This window comes from Pseudonaja textilis, chromosome 6 (genome assembly GCF_049901715.1).
Source record: "Pseudonaja textilis isolate UNSWEBS1 chromosome 6, rPseTex1.2, whole genome shotgun sequence".
NCBI lineage: Eukaryota > Metazoa > Chordata > Lepidosauria > Squamata > Elapidae > Pseudonaja > Pseudonaja textilis.
Genome location: NC_141995.1, coordinates 47,090,285 through 47,105,075, shown reverse-complemented (window position 1 = coordinate 47,105,075; position 14,791 = coordinate 47,090,285). Strand labels below are relative to the sequence as shown.

The following is a 14,791-nucleotide window of genomic DNA, read 5'->3' as shown; positions in this document are numbered from 1 at the left end:
ACTTTGAATTAAGGAGTAATTTCCTGACAGTTATAACAATTAATCAATGGAACGACTTGCCTTCAGAAGCTGTGGGTGCTCCATCACTGGAGGTTTTCAAAAAGAGATTGGACAGTCACTTGTCCAGAATGGTATAGGGTCTCTTGCTTGAGAAGCAGGTTGGACTAGAAGACCTCTAAGGTCCCTTCCAACTCTTGTTATTCTGTATTCAATTCCTCTGTCCAATAATTAACCCTATTTAGTTCTATCTCTACTTAGTACCATCATCCTCTTTTAACGACCCCATAATCCCTTGCGGGGTGGAGTCTGGGCAACTGAATGGAGCTGAGTGTTTACTGGCCAGATGCCCTTCCTGTCACCAGTGCGGAGTTTTGTTTTATCTCTACATAGTATGTCTGGTATTTACTAGATGGCATTTGTATGTCTGGTAAACACTAGATTGTATTTACTAGATATGCAATGAAATTTCATTTTAATGTATGCCAATTGATGTACATTCAAAGTGGCAATAATTCTATTCTATTCTATTCTATTCTATTCTATTCTATTCTATTCTATTCTATTCTATTCCACTCCATTCCATTCCATTCCATATTCTGTTCCATTCCATATTCCATTCCATATTCCATTCCATATTCTATTCCATAGTCCTATTCTATTCTATTCTATTCTATTCTATTCTATTCTATTCTATTCTATTCTATTCTATTCTATCCTATCCTATCCTATCCTATCCTATTCCATTCCATTCCATTCCATTCCATTCCATTCCATTCCATTCCATTCCTTACTCTAGAACTCTGAACTTTCTTCACGTCTTTCATTTCCTTTTCTATCCAGGTACTGTACAGTGAGAGAGCGGTTTCACTTTCAGAATTAATCTCAGTTGCATAATGGGTCAATTACCAAAATGTACAATAACTCAGTGATGGAATTAATCTATTTATTGAAAGTGCCTCCAATAACTGGGGGTTTTGCTGGCAAAAGTGCACTCGCTCAGTTCCTCCCGTGAACAGAAGGAGCTTTTCTCATACCAGGGACAGAATATTAAATTTTATTTCCTTGTTGTAAAGGTGTTTCAGAAGAAAATTGTAATTTTTTTCACACCCCTCCCCAAATAAATCACAACCGCCGATAACAAAACTCATCGCTGCTTTGACCCCTGGTTCAAGCTCTGGGATGTCTTATCTATCTTATTTATCTTATTTTATCTTTTCTTACCTGACATTCCAGAAATGAATTCTGTGAATCCTTCGATAGGTTTAATGAGTACCAGATGGATGGCAGCAGTGAGTTTTAGAAAACAATAGCTCGATACCCATGCTTCCCTACGTAACTATGTGGTCGGGCTTAGTTTTTGGGGAGGGAAAACAATTCTTCCTCTGCCTACCAGCATCCATCGGTATTCATCTGGCTAGTGTCCTGTCAGTGTGTGAGAGAGTTGAGAACTGTTTGGAAACTGAAAGAGTATTTGCTGTGTGAGCAAGGAGACAGCAAGGAGCCTGGGCGTGGCTTAGCTCAACTGTTCTGTACTAAAGCTGCTTGGTGATGTGAAACTAAGACTGAAACTGAAACTCCTCTCCTCTGCTTGTGTTTTGCATTTGAAAGAGATTTCTTTCCAGGTGGGGAGGGGGAATAGAACTCCTTAGCATCAGAGCATGTTAATAATAATCATATAGGAAATACTCTAAATGCTCTGATGGTCATTTTGAAGAATCCTTTCTTAGTGAGCCCCTAGAAGCCAAGAGGAATCTACATGTCAAATGTCAAGTTTGTAGGCTTTGCAGTTCTGAAGATTTTGTGATGATGCGTGAGTTTGTATTTCGCTTTTATATATATATAGATAGATAGATTCAGAAAACAGCAAGAAATGAAACTTTCTGAAGAGCACATGAAAAATTGCAAAATGTTAACCTTGGGAAGGCTGCCAAGGAACATGATAGCATTTGAAAAGTGTGTGTGGGGGGAAAAAAGGTGACAAGAGAAAAATCCAGTTCTATTTACTCTCCTTCCCAAATGCAAGGTGCTGAATAATCATTTAGGAAGGGCCAAGAAAAGAAGGAAAACCCATGGATCAGCTCACCCATCTCGCAACCCTTGTTAAGGTCTTCACACCTCAACACCCTGGAAAACTAATTTCAACTCTGGAGGATGTACAACTTCATTTTGCTTTGGCTACCTTTGACACTTTTCGGTTATCTCGAAATTAAAACCCGGACCGTACCTTTAAGACTGTTACTACTTTGAAGGAAATTAAACCACTGGTTTCCATCGGTGTTAGGTGGAGATACGAGATCATCATCTTCGTCTTTTAAATACTGAAAAGAGAATGATTTTAATAAGTATCTTAAAAAAAGATACTTATCTTTAATAAGTATCTTTAAGGGGGGGGAGGGGAGAAATGCCAGGACTGTAGGTTTCTCTCAATTTGCAATAAAATAAAATAATAATAAAATAAAACAAAATAAAAATAATAATAAAATAAATGAAATAAATGAAATAAATAAAATAAAATAATAAAATAAAACAAAATAAATAAAATAATAAAACAAAACAAATAAATAAAATAAAATAAACAAAACATCAAGTCTGATTTTTTTTCCCCCCTCTTCTTTTCAACTGGGAAACAGAAAACCTTTCAGATGTCTAGTTGTTTTGCTGTAAAATGCTTTGAAAAATGGGATTTATGGCTCAGTCTTCAATCTGTTTATCACAGCTTTCCTTCAACCGGTCTGTTATCTTTGCAGAGTGGAACAATTTTATCAGACATGGCTATAAACCTTTGCTCCGTGAAACTATCGCAGCTACAGTTGTGTCTTGTGACTGAGAGTTGTTCATTAAGTGACACATTTTATGCCCTGATGTGCCTGCCTGGGTCCCTTCGGCCTTGCCGCAGGAGAAAGCCACTGCGAGCAGTATATATTCATAGATATGGCAGCAGCAGTGGTGGTATGCTGCCGATTCACGCCGGTTCTAGCGATCCGGAAGTGCCAGTCAGCAGTTGGTCTCACCCACACGCCCCCACCCTCTCCTGTCCTATATTTTCTTTGTAGCTCCGCTGATATGGGGGGTAGAGCAGATTGCTGTGGCTCAGCTGTTTTACTCACCACTGTTGACGATAAGTTTTCATGCTTAAAATTCCTTTTTAGAATGCTCCACATGCGTGTGTGAAACGTGCGCCCACAGAACAGGTAGTAAAATATGTTGAATCCTACCACTGTATGGCAGGGATCCATCGTGCAAATTCCACGCAATTTCTGTGGAAAGTCCAGGCTAGCCAACTCTTCCTTTCTCAAGAACTCTAGGACCGAGGCCATCCCTCGATACGACTGGCGCCTTACCTGCCCAACTCTTTCCACGTTAAAGTATTTCCCTTTTCGACTGTAGAGCTCAGGTGCCTTGAAAGGAAAGCGTGAAGAGGGCAGTTAGGTTATGTAAGGAGAACTGGCAAACAATTGTTTTAACAATTCTCTGAGAATTCTCTATCAGTAGTAAACCCTTGAGGGACGCGGTGGCTCAGTGGCTAAGACGCTGAGCTTGTCGATCAGAAAGGTCGGCAGTTTGGCGGTTCGAATCTCTAGCGCCGCATCACGGAGTGAGCTCCCGTTACTTGTCCCAGTTTCTGCCAACCTAGCAGTTCGGAAGCAAGTAAAAAATACAAGTAGAAAAATAGGAACCGCTTTGGTGGGAAGGGAAAGGTGTTCCATGCACCTTCAGTGTTTAGTCCTGCCGGCCACATGACCACGGAGACATCTTCGGAAAGCGCTGGCTCTCCAGCTTTGTAACAGAGATGAGCAACGCCCCCTAGTGTCAGAAACGACTAGCACGGATGTGCAAGGAGGGGAACCTTTATCTTTACCTTTAGTAAACCTTTGGTTGGGAATTTGGATTAGTCCCCAACGTTTGGTTTAGTCAATAAACAATTCTATCATGCTATTATATCGGGGTTTTAATAATCCTATATACCCCCTGTCTTGAAAACTTAAAAGATGTGTGGCCTTCAACTCCCAGAATTCCCTAGCCAGACATGCTGGCTGAGGAATTGTGGGAGTTGAAGTCCATATGTATGAAAAGTCGCTAAGGGCACTTTTTAGGGCACTCTGCGGTACAGTATAACCAGAAGAGAAAAGAAGCTTTAAGGGAAGTGGCATAAATAAATGTTTAGCTACATCGAGATGACTTGAGTGTGCTCTTTTGAAAGGGAAAACAACCCTTCCTTGCCATGAAAATGCCTGCAAAAAATAAAACAAATAATAAAATAAAATAAAATAAAATAGCTCGCCTTCAGAAATTGTGTGCGCTCCATCACTGAAGGTTTTTAAGAAGAGATTAGACTCTTGTCTGAAATGGTATAGGTCCTCCTGCTTGAGCAGGGGGTTGGACTAGAAGACCTCCAAGGTCCCTTCCAGATTCTATTCTATTCTATTCTATTCTATTCTATTCTATTCTATTCTATTCTATTCTATTCTATTCTATTCCATTCCATTCCATTCCATTCCATTCCATTCCATTCCATTCCTAAAATAAAACAAATAGAAAATAGAAAATAGAAATCTTACTTCATTGAAGTGCTCCGTCAGAAAATCAGCCACAAAAGTGATGTCCTTCTGAGTCATCTTGGAGAAAGAAACATAACAAATCACTATCACCACAAATTTACACTTCGCACATCTACACGAAACGCAGCACACAACCAAAACCAACAGCCGTCACAATTCTATAAACCAACAAACCACCAGTATGACATTTTCAAATAACTCGGACAGGAAAAAAAAACAATAACAACCCCAGAGCAGTAATGCAATAATATTTTGAAAAGGAAACTTAAGAAAAAACATAATTAAGCTAAATCCTAAAATCCTTTTGACTGCTTTTGTATTGGACAAAGTTGGCTATTAAGAGGACCAAAATGAGGAAAACACCAAATCATTTTCTAAGAATAGTTCGCCTGGCAGTTTAAAAGAATATTTTAATAATTTCATTTATGAAAGAGAGAAACAACCGTCAGGAATTGAATTTCAGTAGTTGCACTGGAGAGAACACTCTAACCAGTTTGAGGTGGTTTGTATCTTCTTTGTAAAACTATAGGGAAAAAAAGCCGTAACTTTCAAATTAACGACTAATTCCCAGTCATTATAACTTGGGGCAAAGAAAACTGGGGAAGGCAAAAAACAGCCAAACTCGAAGTACTGGTAGGCCCCATCCACCATGGCCCCACCCACCCAGCAACTGGGCAGCCAACTGGTTGCTGGGATTTTTGAATCTCACCTGGGATGACCTGGGGAGTCACATGAAAACATCTCACTCAGCTTGTAGAAGAAAGTCCCTTTAATGCTCGGATGTGCAGCTTGGCCCCAATGTCCAATTATCCCTGGCTGGATATCAAACTCATAAAGAAAACAGTTGACTGAGGGAGTAAATGCAGTTTGCACCCAAAGTAAAGTTAATTTGAAATTTAAAAAACCCAACACAAACCACACTGAAGGAATTACTATGGCAGGCAAGGATGCTAAATTGCAGACTTCTACCAGATAACACAGCAACCAAAGTTGGGAGGAAGCCAAAACACCAATAAGCTACGACAAGAATAAAACACGGTTTGCGTCCAGCAACTTTGCCATGTGCAGTTTGTCCTTTTAAACAGTCCTCCCAGCTGCAGCCAATGAAGGGTATCATGGCCCCTTCCTCCCGCGTAAACCACTTTGCTCCCTTATCTGTTCCTCCCTGAGTGCCCTAGGTTGAAGAGGGGATGGGCCTGGGTCTTCCTCTGAATGCCCATCCGGCCTGTGCCCTTCCCCAGTTTCCTCCACAACCACCAGAGCCACACCCCCACTCCCTGTCAGCTGTTCCATCTCTCCCTTGGAGTCAGACTCCAATAGGGCATGACACCACCTTTGGCTTAGGTCCAGAAATAAAAGCTCTGAAAACTTGCCTCCCGTCAGAATGCCTGTCTTGAGCTTCCAGCCCGAGCAGTGGGTTGGACTAGATAATCTCCAAGGTCCCTTTCCACTCTGCGATTCTAGTAATAATTCTGCCCATCACCCAGGGAAGGAACATTGTTACCAAACGCAATTTCATTAAGCGGGGAGGGTGTCATGCTGTTGTTAGAGTCAGACTCTGAGGGAGAAGAGGAATAGCTGACAGGGAGTGGAGGTGTGGCTCCAAAATTGTGGAGGAGGCTGGAGAAGGGCAGAGGCCAGCTGGGCAGTCAGAGGAAGAACCAGGCCCATCCCCTCTTCATCCTAGGACATGCAGGGAGGAACGGAAAAGGAAACAACTTGGCCTACGAGAGAGGAAGCGGTCATGATTCCCTCATTGATTGCAGCTGAGGAGACTAGTATATAAGAGAGATGGTTAAAACACAGTGCTGCAAGAAGCAAAGCGTGTTTTATTTTGGGCTGAAGTTATCTTGGTTGGCGTCCTTGCAACAGACTGTGCCTTGTTATCTCCTTAAAGTTGGTAATTACTTATCCTGGTCCGTTGTGGAATTTCCTTCGTTGTAGTTTGTTTTGGGTTTTTATTTCATCTCTATCTGCTCATTAAGTTTGGACTGTATCGCTTTCTTTTGAAGACTATTTTTGAATATGTTTTATCTCCAGCTGAGAATTATTTGAACAGTGGGCCCAAGTTGGAGGCATTAAAGGACATTTATTTACGTTTTGGATTTTGTTACGTTTGTGTTACACTCCAGGTCATCACAGAGGGAGACTGCGGGCTCTCGTGAAAGGTTGCGCGAGAAAACATTCCGAGGGTACCAATTATTGGTGACTCTCTGCTCGCAAAGAATAAGACCGAAGATTGTCTGGATAGGTGGAACAAGAAATAGGAGAAGCCCCTCATCATCGATGCATATAAAATGATGGTTACCTTGTTCAGTTCAGGGGGAACAGGATCTTCTGACATTCGAAGCATGGCTGGAAAAAATAAAAACAAGGCAACTTTCATTCTCTGGCTACAACTGATCCTCCCCCCTTGGAATTTCTGTTGTTCAGTGAGACATTTTATTAAGGGAGTTTTTGCCCCTTTTCAATGACTTTTCTTGTCAAAGTTTGCAACTTTGAACAGCCCTGGTTGTAAATTGAGGTTTATCTGTACGTCAATGCTAAAGAATAGCGACTACATATAAACAGGTAACAAAATCCATCTCCTGTGTGTGAGAAGTGTTAATAAAGTATCCTTTTATGACTCAAATCTCATGTTGAAAGATAGATTATGTCCTTGAAGTAAGGGAGTGTAGTACCAGACACCAGTTACTTTTTTGGAATGTCTTTGAAGTGCTGGGAATTATCACACTTTTTGCAATGTCTTTGAAATGCCAGATACCGAGTAAGGAAGTGTTTGTTATGTGCTAGGTACCAAAAAGATAATAAAATGTAACTTGTATCCTGAAAGATGTATTGTAAATCAAGCCATTTGTATACGGGGAGGGGAAGGGGGTGTAGTTTTAAGGTATAAGAGTAGAGCTGAAAGCTGTGCTTTTTGTTCCTCCCAGCTGCCAAGGGTGGAACCCATCTGCAGATGTATATCCAATAAAGCCTTTTTCCTTGGATCAACTTTGAATCCTGGTGGTTTTTCTTTAGCCACAATCTCACATGTGCATTAATGACGTTATCTGTATTCATATGGCTAATGCCCTGTCAGTGTATGAGAGTTGAGCGCTGTTTGGAAACTGAAAGAGTATCTGCTGCATGAGCAAGGAAACAGCAAGGAGCCTGAGCATGGCTTAGCTCAACCGTTCTGTACTAAAGCTGCTTGGTAAACTGAAACCGAAACTGAAACTCCTCTCCTCTGCTTGTGTTTTGCCTTTGGAAGAGATTTCTTTTTTTCAGGTGGGGAGGGGGAGTAGAACTCCTTAACATCAGAGCATGTTAATAATAATCATATAGGAAATACTCTAAATGCTCTGATGGCCATTTGGAAGAATCCTTTCTTAGTGAGCCCCTAGAAGCCAAGAGGAACATACGTGCCAGATTTCAAGTTTGTAGGCTTTATGGTTCTGGAGATTTTGTGATGATGCATGAGGGGTATTTCACTTTTGATATAGATAAAAAAAAAAAAAAAAAAAAAAAAAAAAAAAAAAAAAAAACAAAAAAAAAAAAAAAAAACAACAAAACAAAAAAAAAAAAAACCACCCCCCCGACACAAGATTAAAAAGAACCCAATACACAAGCCTGAGGATGGCAGATGAGATTCTGCCGAAACATCGCTATAATAAAAGCACAAATATTAAGATGTGGGAAAATACCCGAAGAAACCTAAATACCATAGATATATATAGGTATAGATAGATAGACACATAGATATAGAGATACAGATATAGATAAAAGAGAGAGAGCTAGAGAGATACAGATATAGAGATAGATATACTTATATAGAGATTATAAATATATACAGTATATATATATATATAGAGAGAGAGAAATAGAGAGAGCGGGAGGGAGGGAGAGAGAGACAGAGAGAGAGAGGTTAGGACTGTTTCTCTTACCTACATAAAGCCAACGGAAGAAAGCTTTGAAATTTTTCATGCTGCTGTCTATAACTCTGAGGGAAAAGGGAGAGAACAGAAATGATTCTCTTAAGTGGTATTCCTGAAGGGAAACTGAGGGTTTTTTTTGCGTCCGTCATTTATAAGTGGTCCTCGAGTTACGACCACAATGGAGCCCACATTTTCTGTTGTTAAGTGAGACACTTCTTCGGTGAGCTTTTGCCCCATTTTGTGACCTCTCTTGCCACGGTTGTTAAGTGAATCATGGCAGCTGATCTGTTCGTGACCCAGTTTTTAAGGGAATCTGGCTCCCCCCCATTGACTCTGCTCATTAGAAAGTCGTAAAAAAGGAGCATGTGACCCCAGAACTGTCATAAATATGAACCAGTTGCCAAACATTTGAATTATGATCACATGACTGCAAAAGCTGTAACCGTGGAAAATAATCATGTCCCATTTTTCCGGTGCCATTGTAGCTCCCCTCTGCTTTCTCCTCCTCTCTTTTTTCCTTTCCTTCCATTTCTTCTTTTTTTCCTTCCTTCCTTCCTCTCACCCATCCTCTTTACGTCCTTCCTTCTCTTCCTTCCCTCCTTCCTTCCTCCTTTCCATCCTCCCACCCATCCTCTTTCGTTCCTTCCTTCCCTCCCTTCCTCTTTCTTTTCTTCCTTCTATCCTCCCTCCCATCCTTTTATTTCCTTTCTCCCTCCCTTTCCTTCTTCCCTTCCTCTTTCCTTTCATCCTTCCTTCCATCCTCCCTCCCATCCTCTTTATTTCCTTCCTTTCTTTCTTTCCTTCCTTTCTTTTCTTTCCTCCCTCCCATCTTTTCTTCCTTCATCTTCCCTTCCATCCTCCCTCCCACCCTTTCTTTTCTTCTTTGTTTCCTTCTTTCCTCCCTTCCTCTTTCTTTCCTTCTTCCTTTTCTTCCTTCCTTCCATACTGCCTCCCATCCTCTTTATTTCCTTCCTTCTCTTCCTTCCCTTCCTTCCTTCTTTTCTCCCTTCCTTTTCTTCCTTCCTTCCATCCTCCCTCCCACCCTCTTTATTTCCTTCCTTATATTTCCTTCTTTCCTCCCTTCCTCCCTTTCTTTTCTTCCTTCCTGCCTTCCATCCTCGCTCCCATCCTGTTTCGTTCCTTTGTTCCTTCCCTTCCTTTTCTTCCTTCCATCCTCCCTCCCATCCTCTTTATTTCCTTCCTCTCTTCCTTTCCTTCCTTCCTTCCTTCCATATTGCCTCCCATCCTCTTTATTCCCTTCCTTCCTTCCTTCCTTCCTTCCTTCCTTCCTTCCTTCCATCCATCCTTCACTCACTCAACAAACCGTTGTTAAATCAAGAACTACCTTGTAGATAATGTCAATTACTTACTGGAGAAGTTCATTTGCTTTCAGAATGAAGGAACCAACTGCAGTAACAGCTTCTGTATAAAAACCAAGAATAGAAGGGATTGGAGGGCGGGTGAGCAGGGCCTCCCCATCGAAGCCAGGAGACTGAGGGCTGTACCTTCTATCCCCGAGGCGTCTAAGCCGAGAGATTCGTACTTCTGCTTCCACAGCGCCATCCCCTTCAGCTCGCTCAGGTGGTACAGCAAGGCCTCTGAACCGCTGTCCAAGCAACAGGGAGCCCGTTAAAAAGGCCGGAAGAGACCCGTCTCTCGGGGGGGACTGAAAGCAAGCTGAAACGGGCCCCACCACCACCAAAAAAGGCCAAGAACCAAACAAATTGTGGATTTTTTTTTTCAACTTTGTCTGCCAGACTGATAAAAACAAACCAAAATGGAAATCGGTTTATGGGGTCTTTTCTTTCTTTTTTCCTTTCTTTCCTTTTTTCTTTCTCTTTCCTTTCCTATCCCCCTTCTCTTCTTCTTCCTCTCCTCTCTCCTTCCTTCTTCCACCTTTCTTTTCCCTTTTTTTCTCTCCCCTCTTCTCCTCTCCCTTCTGCTCTTCCCTCATTTCCTTCCTTCCTTCCTTCCCTCCCCCTTCTCTCTTCTCCTCTGCTCTTTTCCTTCCTCCCTCCCTTCCATTTTCTATCTTTCCTTTCCCTTCCTTTCCCTCCCTCCCCTCATCTCCCTTTTTCCTCCCTTCCTCCCTCCCTCTTCCTTTCCCCCTCTGCTCTCCCCTGCTCTCTTTTCCTTCCTTCCATTCCTTTTTCTTTCTTTTCTTCCTCCTTTTCTTCCCTCTCCCCTCCTCTACTTTCCTTTCCCTTTCCTTCTCTCCCCTCTGGTCTCCCCTCTTTTCCTTCCTTCCTTCCTTCCACCCATCCTTTTCTTTCTTTTTTTTCCTTCCTTTCCTTTCCTTTCCTTTCCTTTTTCCTTTCCTTTCCTTCCCTCTTCTCTCCTCTCCTTTTTCCCTCCCTTCCTCCTTCCTGTTGGTTTCCCCTCTATTCTGATGGGAGTGTAATTTTTGAAACAAATAATTACTCATCCAAATCAGCCTGATCGAGGAATCCCTCATCCAGCTGCAAAATTCAAATCTTTTTTTCCTCCTTTTAACTGAAGAAAGTGAGATAGCCAGGGACATATTTTAAGTAATGTCAGGGTTTAGAGAAGAGTTTCCCAACGTTGGCAGCTTTTAAGACCTGTGGACTACAACTCCCAGAATTCTGGGAGTTGTAGTCCACAGGTCTTAAAAGCTGCCAACTTTGGGGAAACCCTGGTTTAGAGTTATAATGGAGAGAAGAGCAATAATAATACTGAGAACTCTCCAAGTTAAGAAACATCATCAACGTATCTAAATCAGCGGTGGGATTCAAGCGGTGTAAACAACCGGTTTGGTGAGTGTGCGCTTCGTTTGGTGTGTTTGACAACAGCTCTAAAACTTGCCTTACCTTCAGCCCCAGTGAGTAAAACAGCTGATAGGCGTGGCAATCCGCTCCTATCAGCTGGGCTTCAAACTAAGGAAATATAGGACAGACAAGTGCAGGGGCGGATGGGCGGGGCCAACTCATTGACAGAACTACCGGTTCATCCAAACTGGTCCCAACCGGCTGAATCCCACCCACCTCCTGATCTAAATCCATGCACCTGCTGAATTTTACCTCTGCAGGTGACTTATCACAAGCTTCTGAATACTGGAGTAGGAAGATTCCATAGACTGGCCAAGTTTTTTTAAACCCTGCAAGGAGGAAAAAAGTGCATTTTTTGGTCACACTGGATGAACCAACCCAATCCACAAGAATTTCATACTATACATGCCGACCTACCTTTACGGTTAGCTGGTTCATTAGCAGGGCCTGAAGTTCAATACTTTTTGGAAGAGAAGAAGAAAGGAGAAAATAAACAACAAAAAAACACAACTTCATTTTTCCCTGCTGGAAGAAGGATCAAACGTGGACGACGGGGTGTTGTGGCCTGCCAGCGGCCAGCAGAGCTGCGGCAAACTCGGACAGTTAGGAGGTTGGGGAGGAACATGGGCTAGTCCTGGAGTCTGGGGAAGGCTCTGACGAGGACTCTGGATCAGAGGCAGAGATGGGGCCAGGGCCGTCCGACAGTTATCAGATGCCTTCAGAGTTGGAGATCAGTGGGGGAGAAGAACAGCTAGAGCCTGTTCCCCGTGTGCGCATGCGCAGAGCTGCCAGAAGAAGGGAACAGTTAAGGGACAAGGGCTGACTTGGGAGTTAAGGCACAGGTGGATGGTGAATGGCCCCTCCCATAGGGAATAAAAGAGGAGTGAAAGGGGAATGGGGTTTGCAGGAGACAATTAGTTCATTTGGGTGAAGATCTGTTCCTGCATTCTTGCCAAGTAATTGCTGCTACAGTGTGGTGTCTGAAAGATATCAGCCTGGCAACTCTCCAAGCCTGATAAAGGTCTGTAATTGTGAAATACCTTAAAAAACTGTTGGTCGGGACTTTGCTGGAGAGGAATTCCCACTAAACTAAATAAAAGGGGCTTATCAGGACAAGGAGTCAGCTGCATGCTGTTGGGGGAAGCCTAGGCCAGAACACGGGGTTGGAATACTTACCTTGCTTTGCCCCACAAAAGTAACTCCATAAATTCATCTTGCACAGACGTGGTTGTATTTTTCTCCTAAAAAAAACATAAAAATAAAACTGAAGATTGCAGAATGCAGACGTTTCAAGCCTCCTCTTGAATCCACAAACACCGACAAGCTGTCAAACGACAAACATACACCCAGTGGTGGGATTCAGCCGGTATGGACTGGTAGTTCGGGCGAACTGGTAGTTCGGGCAATGCTAGTCTGTCCTATATTTCCTTTGTTTGAGGCCCAGCTGATAAATGCACCGCACCTCAGCTGTTTTACTCACCAGGGCTGAGGTAAAAGTTAAATTTTAGAGAGGTTTTCAAATGCACCATGTGCACTCACCGAACCGGTTGTTACATCGGGATGAATCCCACCTCTGCATACACCCCTAATTTTGACCCACACCTGTTCGACTGGGACGGACCAAAATCATTGGCCACGTGTGAATTCATTGAAGAGCTGGTCTTCAACCAACGGCTCTATTGATAAACGTGTTGGTTCGGAGCCAGGCACTGCCAACGTCATAAATATGAGTCAGTTGCCACACATCTCCATTTTGATCCCACCAGTATGGTTGTTAAGTGTGAAAAATTGGTCCCAAGTCATTTTCCCCCCCCTCAGGGCCTTTGTAACTTTGAATGTGACCTGTTGTAAATTGAGGACTACCATTTAAGAATTACAACGGCCCTGAAAAAAGTGACTTAGGACTGTTTTTCACGCTTACGACCATGGTCACGTGATCAAAATTCAAGACCCTTGGCAAGTGACTCACATTTATGACGGTTGCAGTTTGCTGAACAACCATGTTACTTTTTTTAAAAAGAACGGCGATTCACTTAACGGTGGCGAGAAAAGTTGTAAAATGGGGCAAAATTTTACTTATCCGATGATTCGCTCAGCAACAAAAACGTTGGAGGCTCCCTTGCGGTCCTTAAGTGGAGGACGGCCTATATTAAAAAAAAGCATTAATCATTGGAGAGAATCGTTTTGGCAGTACCTGCACAAATTTGGTTAATCGTGAATCCATCTGCAGCAATATTTCTTCCCAAGCTTCACACATGCAGGTCAGCGAAAGCTTTATGTACTGTTTGCAAATAGAGGGGGGAGAAAAAAAATCATCAAATATTAGGGGAAAAGGCATAAATTGTCCATTTCCTTATAATCACATTGTGTTTAACCCAACGTTCAGTTTTCAAACAAACCAAAACAAACAGCACACATCGCTATAACAGGATAAAAGAATTACAAATTACAGTACAAAACCCCCCATTAGGATCGGCCTTATATCAAAATAATCATAATATCTCTTTTTTTCCTTTTCTTTTTGAGCTTAGATCTTAATGCCTTATTCAACGGAAGCAAATGAGTTAGAAGTCAATGCCATTTTTTTCTCTTTTTCCCTTGCTTTCCCCCACTATTCACTTCCCTTTTTCCTTCCCCAATTTCCCTAATATTTGTTTTTGTATTCTCTTTGTATGTTATATTATAACCTAATAAAACTATGGTCTTAAAAAAAGAACCATGATCATAATAGCTCTGTAACGGAGAAAGAATATTAAGTGCCCACATTACACAGCTGACACGAAATAATGTATAGGTTATATAGTGACATTTAAGTGTGCTTAAGAAGAGATTGGACTGCCATTTGTCAAAAATGGTATAGGGTCTCCCGCTTGGGCAGGGGGTTGGACTATATGACCTATAAGGTCCCTTCCAACTCTGATTATCTGATATCTGTTATCTGCTAACATTTCAACCCTGAACAGTCAACCTGTTCTGACCAAGGCTTCCTGAGATACCAACAAACACACGTTAAATCCAAAATCCTTTTATTTTAGTTCAACAGCTGTGAATCATCATCATTCACAGCCTGTAATGAGTCTCAACCAGTTATAAATAGTCCCAAGCAAGACTACCGAAGTTCTTCGGGAGAAGTCTGATCCCCCCCCCAGTAGACTAACGCATTTTGTTTCTTGTAAATTTTCTTTTTCATAACTTCTTTCTCTAATAAAATTTTTTTAACAATTGGGGGTGGCTACAAGAGGGGGGCTTTAAAAGTACCAATTAGTCTTTCAAAACAAAACGGAGCACAAATTCACCATGGAGCTTTCAGGTTTCAAACCCACCAGAACGAACAAAGTTGCTTCCTGCAAAGGCTCCTGTCCCTTTGTACTTCCTTTATATCTTATAGGAGGGGCAATCATCTCCAAGCCTTACTCCTGAGTTGCCCCTTTTGTCTTAACTGTTCTTGCCTTCTGGCAGCTCTGTGCATGTGCACACTGGGAACAGGCTCCCCCTGTTCCTCTGCCTTGCTGATGTCAGATTTTGGAGG

The 14,791-nt window shown here is 42.1% G+C and overlaps 1 protein-coding gene across 6 annotated transcripts in view; it reads right to left on the bottom strand.

The window, feature by feature from the left end:
* ANAPC4 (anaphase promoting complex subunit 4) overlaps positions 1 to 14,791 on the bottom strand; it is a 39,111-nt gene that overhangs the window by 12,510 nt on the left and 11,810 nt on the right. For all 6 annotated transcript variants that reach the window (XM_087936511.1, XM_087936514.1, XM_087936512.1 and 3 more), the window contains 11 exons: positions 13,457 to 13,543; positions 12,439 to 12,503; positions 11,680 to 11,722; positions 11,515 to 11,591; positions 9,982 to 10,082; positions 9,847 to 9,898; positions 8,486 to 8,541; positions 6,868 to 6,914; positions 4,560 to 4,616; positions 3,342 to 3,398; positions 2,225 to 2,318 (listed from right to left, as the gene is read on the bottom strand). In XM_087936511.1, coding sequence (XP_087792637.1) covers positions 2,225 to 2,318; positions 3,342 to 3,398; positions 4,560 to 4,616; positions 6,868 to 6,914; positions 8,486 to 8,541; positions 9,847 to 9,898; positions 9,982 to 10,082; positions 11,515 to 11,591; positions 11,680 to 11,722; positions 12,439 to 12,503; positions 13,457 to 13,543 — 736 coding nt within the window. The remainder of the gene's footprint in view (positions 1 to 2,224; positions 2,319 to 3,341; positions 3,399 to 4,559; positions 4,617 to 6,867; positions 6,915 to 8,485; positions 8,542 to 9,846; positions 9,899 to 9,981; positions 10,083 to 11,514; positions 11,592 to 11,679; positions 11,723 to 12,438; positions 12,504 to 13,456; positions 13,544 to 14,791) is intronic.